At 37.6% G+C, this 8,074-nt stretch overlaps 1 protein-coding gene across 1 annotated transcript in view; it reads right to left on the bottom strand.

Moving 5' to 3' along the window:
- Window positions 1–2,362: 2,362 nt before the first annotated feature.
- LOC110031690 (tRNA-specific 2-thiouridylase MnmA) overlaps window positions 2,363–8,074 on the bottom strand; it is a 52,848-nt gene continuing 47,136 nt past the window's right edge. The window contains exon 10 of the mRNA XM_020735027.1: window positions 2,363–2,823. Coding sequence (XP_020590686.1) covers window positions 2,485–2,823 — 339 coding nt within the window. The 3' untranslated portion in view covers window positions 2,363–2,484. The remainder of the gene's footprint in view (window positions 2,824–8,074) is intronic.

Here is an 8,074-nt window from a genome sequence, read left to right on the forward strand (position 1 = left end):
TATATATATATATATATATATGCATTTTACTGTATCACAATAAGAGAGAAATTTCATTAAAGTTCATTTAAAAATGGGCCATTCTTCATAATTACAATTTGTTTTATTTTCTTAATACAAATTGTATTTTTTTTAATTAAAATTTATTATAAAAAGATCAAATCACATCAATAAACCCATCCAATACTTACATAAATCTATGGCTATATCTACATAGATCTATATTTATATGCATATGATTACTATATCAAATTAAGAGAAACTTTCTCTAAAATTCATAAATAACAAAATGTGATTAATTTCGATAAGAATTTTGAGCGATTTATATCAAGTTACGTTTTATTATTGTATTCTCTAAGATTGGCTAGAGGATATGATACGAGCCCTCAGTCAACCTCATGTGCCTAAATACTCAACGAATCCGTACATTAGCGGGATCAAACCCTGAAAATCTGAATCATTTTCTAGTATGTAAAGAATCTATTTAAAAGAAAAAAATGACTAAATTTTAAACACATTATAACCTAACTTAATATATCTTTTTCTTTTTTTTTCCTTGAATGCAGAGCACAAGAATTGAAAATAAAATAAAAATTTTCAAAATATCAAATTTGAGAGCTCATTCTACCCGAATATATATATAAGCCATCTTGACCTAATAGCTGAGACTTCTTTCAACCAACAGGTGTGTCTATATCCAAATGTCTGGATGATTATGTGGATCGCATCATGCCGTTGCACAAGTGGTGTGATATGATCCATGTTATTGTTCGGACATCCACTTACGTAATACTTTTGAGTTTGGATGTGTGGAGGGGGCCTATATCCATATATATCTTAATTTAGCTGTGGGATCTTGTTAATAGCTCCCAACAGCTATGGATTACTTATAGTCACCGTTACATGAAAACTTTGCACGTGGAAAAGGATAAAAAGGGCAATGAGAGCGACGTCATGATCTGGAATCAGGAAAGAATGAGAGTTGGTGAAGAAAATGAATTGCGTTATAAGAAAAGTCTGCACTCAATTATTCTGAATATTAAACTGCCTTAATTTTCATTAACCAGCTCATGAGCTGCACTAATCGAGCTGCAAGCTTAAACTCGAGTTTAAAGTCGGGTTCATAAGTTAAACGAGCTTGAGTTTGAGCTTTATAAGACTTGGCTCAGAAGCTGGTGAGCTGACTCAATATACACAACATTCAGTGCAATAAGAGATTAAAAACTTAGAACTACTCATTATTTAATTTATGTTAGTGACCTCTTCTAATTTTGCACCCATTTATTATCATGCATGCAAGTTTTACAATTCATGAAAAATTGGTGGGTCTCATTGCTATCTTCTTCAGCCACGGCTTCCTCCAACTACATGTCAAGGGTGAGTTCCTCTCGAGTTGAGCTCTCAAGCCTCGTAATATGCTGACAAGCCAGGCACGAGCTCATAATATGGGTTCAACACAAACTCGAGCCCAACTCGAACTCATTTACAATTCTAACTCGTGCACTCTACTTTGGCACACTAGATTTTGACGGCAGTGTGAATAGTAAATAAATTGTTGGAAGGTCCAAATTCATTGTTTAGTAATTAGGTGGTCCCCAAGAGATGTATGAAACAAGTTATTTTGTTTTCTAAAGCAAGATCATTGGTTCTTGAGATTTGCTATTATAATAACCTCTTATTAATTAGAAACTTTGACTTTAAGTGTATTAGAAGGAAACCCCAAAGCTCTTATTTGGGTAAAAGCTTAAAGAAAAATGAGTGAGTAATTCAGTATTAAGAGAGATTTAGGGTCGGTAACTTGTGTTTATCCAGATAAACAGTTTATCCTGAAACGCAATCAGGGGATGGCCCGCGCGATTCGACCCGCGGCATACATTTAGTGTAAAAACCTAATCATGTTTTTGGATAAACTGTCAAAACGTATTTTCCAAAATGTGAGACGGCATTAAGCTGCCCCAAACGGACCCTTGGAGTTTGGTGCAAATAAATAGAGTAAGGTCAAGTATGATCAAATAAATATCATCATCAGTGATATCAACAAATAAATTATATTTTAAAAAAATCAATATTATTATACATAATGTTTAAAAATATCATAATTATTCTTACTACATGTTACAACCTTCTAATTGAAAAGAAAGATTTAACGACTTTTTGAACACAAATCCTCAAAATGTTCACCTGCAAGTAACTTTTGTCGGCACAGCATATTGTTCATCCAAAAAAGAGAAATTTACATACATGACACACAATTTTTATATATTTACATATTAACACCTAAACTTCAATACTTACACCCAGAACACTCAAATCTTTAACATCACATCAAAAACACCACTTCAACTACCTACTTACCAAGGTGTTATAAATGTAAATATCAAACTTTACATGTTAGAACTGTAAATCCATAAGAATTGTGTGGTACATATGCAAAATCACACCTCCCTCCCCGCCTAGACCTGTACCTGCCTGGGGTTGTTATCATCAACACTGCAGTAGATCTGAAGACTGTTTATTAGATTTCAAACTTGCTGTAGATTCAGAAGTAAGGTTTAATATCCTAATTGGCCTCCCAAGATTAGATTTTTCTTTCATTCTGGCAATTTCTAGAGCCTTAGAACATACAGGGAAGTAAAGGTCATCCCAGGAGTCGAGAATAACGCCTGAACCAAGGCATATGTTGTCTTCATAGAAGGCGGTAAATTGGCCGGCGGCTAAACCCTGATCATCTTCAGATAGGTGAATTGCTGCAATTTGTTCAGTTCCATTTCCAGTTGTTTCTAATCTTATGCTGCAGCCGTAGAAACCGGGGCCGTGTCGAACCTGAAAGTAAGATTACTTTTTATATTATAGGTTTTGAGAAAAGCTCCATTGGTCAACACATTTTAATTTCTGAAAGCTGATGTATTCAAGATGATGCAATTCTGATGCATTTATACATCTATATAATATATATACATCTATATATATATATATATACATATATATATATATATATATACATATATATATATATATATATATATATATATCAAGCGTGCAGGAAAATTTGCTACAGTAGAGTATTAGATTACTTAGCATAGTTCGAAGATTCAACACAAAATTAAAAGAGACAAGAAAACTAATAATGACACCAGAATTTTTTTACGTGGAGAACCTGTAAATAAAAAAATCACGGGATATGGCCCAGCTGAAGAGTTCTACTATAAAAATAAGATTACAGTTGCAACCATTTTGTCTCACAGGCGAGAAATAATTACATAGTTAAAAGACCAATTATAACATCGATGTACAAATGAATTTGTTGTAGGAACGAGTGGCAACTAATTGCGGTTGGCGGCTGTTGGCAGGTGGTGGTCGGCGGATGGGCGGAGGAGGCGGGCAACGGTGGCAGGGGTGGTATTGGACTTTAGCTTTTCAAAACTTCAAGTTTTTTCACAAGCCTCAAGCTCTCTCCCCCTCCTCATGATAGGGTTGGGGCTCTATTTATAGAGTTTTGTGTGTAATTAATGCATAAATATGAATCACTTTGATGATCGGACAACTCAAAGGACTTTCCTTGAACAAAAATTGAGTGTATTAATGATGTTGAAATTGCGCAATTTTGGGCTCGTTGGATTCGTTTTGTCGAGACGCTCACTTCGACTATGAACTCGTTGGAGTAGACATTTGTTTGACCTCCCAAATGTGTCAGAAAAACTTTCAAATATGATTTAATAGCTTGATTAGGGCTCGATCTGGTTCAAATTAGATTAATATTGGTACCATTGGGTTCGTCTCGTAGAGTCAATCAATTTGACTATAAGTTTGCTGAAATCGAGCACTAGATGATTTATAATCAAGGTTTGAATATTTCATGCTCAAAAGGTTGCTTCGAGATTCATGTTGGATGATGAAAATTTATTGGTATATATATTATTTATAAAAAGCCCAAAAAGGCTAATATATTAACCAGAAAGAAAGATATAGATACAATGCGTTGAAGGGCCCAAACATGGCACCCTGCTAACACCAAAACCACAATGGGTTCCAAAACTAGAAAATACAAAAAAGTGCATTAGAGACATAAAGAAAAAAGTCTAAAAATGTTGACATACATAGTATCAAGTGGCTAGAGAGCAACCCAATTTGATTTTGTCTCTGCCTCTGGTTCTAGGGAAGGAGCAAGCTAATAAGTTGGTAAGATGATTGTCATTGCCAGTAGTAACTAATGCATCATCCAAAATGTTCTCGAGCTGTAGTCGGCCTCCATTCTTTTTCTTCCTCCTAGAATAGACCTGTCATTCTTATTCTGAGGATTGGCTGACCTGATCTTGTTCTAAAGTGTGTTGGAGATGTGCAGATTGTTAAACACTAGAAGCAACTACATGTTGTACCGGCTGATCTGTTATTGGATCAAAAGAGTTCTCTCGTGTTTCTTGACAAGTGAGTCTTCTTCAATAACAGTGGGTGGTATAAGAACAACTGGATTTATAGTTGTAGTATGTTGTTCTTCTTTAGGAACTGCGGTGTTGGAAAGAGGATCGGGTTGCATTTTCTCAACAGGGATAATAGATGGTTGTTCTTTAGCGATATTCAGCTTTAGATGAGGATGCAAACGATAGTAAATAATAGAGCTATGACCAAACATACTACAATGAGAGCAATAAGTATGGTGTGATTCGATTTTCACATTTTGTCAATACCCGTTGTGAGTGGTTCTAATCCAAATCTCATCCGGAGCTGGTTGAGTGATATCTCTCTCAACAAACACACAAGCCACAGAGGGTCTGGTGACAGCAAGCGTAGGACTATCAACCCTGAGAGGCTTACCGTAAACAGTTGCTGAGGAGTAGAGAATTTTCAAGTTGAACAGATGTAATTTTAACCTCAGAAATTTAATCCAGATTGGAATAATAGGGGACTCCGCTTTTTGGCAGAAACCAACAGTCCACTTCAGAATTTTCATATAACAGTTGTCGATCTTGCTAACTTTCCGAAAAAATATGCGAGTGTAATCGACATCATGAGACAAATCGACATCATGAGACAACTCGACATCATGAGACAACTGAATCAGTATGTGTTGACCGTCAAGTAAACCAATATTCTAACTGCCCAATAGCCTCATAGCCTCAAAATCCTTCCGAATGATCTCCAGTTTTGAGTGACCATACAGAAATTTCCCCACTAGAGCAAAGCGACAGGAGGACGCGAGAGTACTTGTTTCAAACTCTGTGAGAATAAGAGAAAACTTCCCATTTTTTTCTTAATTTTTTTATGAATGTATGATCACCACCTCCTTCAAGAGTGTCGTGAAAAGATTGAGGAACATTGCAGAACTTGTTAATATGAAAACCAGACTCTGAACCTGAAAGAGAAGCACGAGTAGGAATAGGAATGTCGTCGGCAAGTGCAGTGGCATAATAGCGGATCGTGGATGCCATCTCCAAAGCAGCTAGGGGAGCCGCTGGAAATAGGCGAGCAAAACTGCCGCCTACGAATGACGCGAGCAGTCCAGCAGGTCAGATGTGGCGGAGCAGTCAATCGGCCTTGACGAAGAAGACGACGAAGACTGCGATTTCGTCAAGGCACGACGAAGTACGACACGGAAACAACACAGCAGATGGAGTCACGAAGCCGAGAGAGGCGAAGTCAAAGCAGACGGAGTCGAGCTGACGAAATCGACGCAGACGAAGCGCGACGAAGGAACAGATGAAGTCGAGCAGACGACAAAATATGACGAAGGAGCAGGCTGTGATTTCGATCCGGTGAAGAGATAACGAGGGCTACTCTGGTTGCCATGAAAACGCGACGGGAGTAAACCCTAGCAGAGACATCGCGACAATGATAAATCAGATTGGCGATCCTCACAGATCTATATATATATATATATATATATATATATATATTTGTGTGTGAGAAATGATGTGTATTATTATAGAAAAATTAATAATAAGATTTGGGTGTTATATACATATATATGTTAATATCAATGTTTGAGAATTAGATATGAAAATGCATAAGAATTATGTGCTACATATATAAATCCACCAAGAAATGGCATAGACATATATAGGGGCATTTACTTACATATCACACAATTCTTATGTATTTACACATCTAATATTTTACATTTATAACATCCAGTATTTCATATCACATCAAAAGTACCAGCATTTTAACTTTAAAAAGTGAAATAAAATTTTTCATGCATAGGTGAGGTGGCATGAATGTAAAATTTGAAGTTCAAGTGTTAGATATGTAAATACATAGGAATTGAGTGGTATGTATGTAAATCTTTCATATATAAATATATATAGAATAGCATCATAATCAATGTTTAACCATCTTGTTGTATTTAATCTTTCATTTAAATTGTGAATTGGAAAATGTTAAGAAGCTTCCTTGCTATTTTATATGTCATAAATGCATGGTTGAAGCATTTTAAATCAAAATATTTATTTATAATTGTTGAATCCAAGAGTGTCTGAGAAACACACTCAAGGTATAGAATGTTTTGCAGAGAAAGATAGGAAAAAGTACGATGGAGAACAGTAAGAATGTGTAACCCCCTATTCCTAATATGGACCCTCTATTTATAGGAACAGGTCTCAGCCTTCCAAAATTACAGATTTGCCCCTTGTCATTAGCCTTCAGAGGAACTTTTAGTAATTACAATGATATTTGAATATGATAAGACTGGCGGATTGATATCGATCGGTAAAAAGTTCGTCAACCGCTCGCCTCGCCTTGACTCCATCAGTACTTGATCCGAAGCCGAGTAATCTACTGATCGGCCTTAGGGCCGATCATCGTCTTGTGAGAAATCCTCTAGCACGGTCTTTTGGTCGCTCGATCCAAATGCCTCCCTTTGCTAGCATTCAATCTGTCGATCGCAAACCAGGTATGTCCGATCAATCACACTATACTCCCAAGTCGTGTGTGTGCCTTGAGATTTGTGCTGACATGTTTTTCGTATGCATATTTAGTTCTCTGATTATCTTGCTCTTTGAACAAGAAAATCTTTTTAATATGTAAGAAATAATTAAATTACATTATTGCGTAATAATGAACTTACCTGAATTTTTGTGCCTAGACTGTTATAAATAAGCCATAGAATAAGGGAAGTTTGTGCATTCTCCTTCTCTGCTCGCTCCTTGGATCTCTCGTCTTCTCCCTTCCGTATCTGCTACTATATACAGGAAAAGAGCACCATTTGCTGACAAGGACGCCCTTCTAAAGGCTATGCGTGACATGCGGGTGAAAGCTCGTAAACCAGATATAAAGCCTAAACCGATGAGCTAAGTTCATGCCGAGGAGATGAGCCAAAAGAGAGCTGCACAGAGGTTAAGGGCCGATGATCGTAGGGACCGGGTCGGATCCTCGGATCTCCTCGAGGGTTTGTCGTGGGGGCAGACCAAGGAAGGGTTCGAAGGTCATCCAAACGCCCACCTCACTGTCCATCTATCAAAGGTTGGTGTTCCTGTTGGAGGGAAAGGAACGCTGACCCAGACCGTTGTGGGGGAAACAACTCCTTGGGGTGGTCTAGATGAAGCGGCGTCTGGAGTGCAAACATCGTTCGAGTTGCCAAAGAGGGGTCTTTCTTCCGCGAACGGAGAGCTAGAGAAGGTTGCTAAGGGTGTCACCTCTTATACCACATATGATTGGAACCGTATCTTGGGTATGTGACCTAGATTGTTTCTTGGATACTTGTATTTTCTTTCTTGATGGAGCTATAGAAATCTTGACGATCGATTCTGCATCAACAGATACTAACTCTGACCTTGATCCGATCGCTGTTGAACAAATTGACGTAGGGGGAGTGGTCACTGCGGAAAAGGGTGATGTTGAGCAGGTTGCAATGGAATAGGGTTTTGAGGAGTAGGGTGTTGTGGGGCAAGGTGATGTGAGGCAAAGGATGTAGAACTTATCTCTCGGTGGGGGCAAGAGTGTGAGTTGTCAAGTTTCTTCCGTCGCGGTGAGGGAGTGTTGACCTCATTTTTAGTGAGGTCTTAAGTCTCCTACTCTTAGAACCTAGGATCTAGATTTAGGAGTTCTTATTGACCATCCTAGCGGACTAGCGATGGAGCCC

This window comes from Phalaenopsis equestris, unplaced genomic scaffold, assembly GCF_001263595.1.
Source record: "Phalaenopsis equestris unplaced genomic scaffold, ASM126359v1 Scaffold000840, whole genome shotgun sequence".
Taxonomy (NCBI): domain Eukaryota; kingdom Viridiplantae; phylum Streptophyta; class Magnoliopsida; order Asparagales; family Orchidaceae; genus Phalaenopsis; species Phalaenopsis equestris.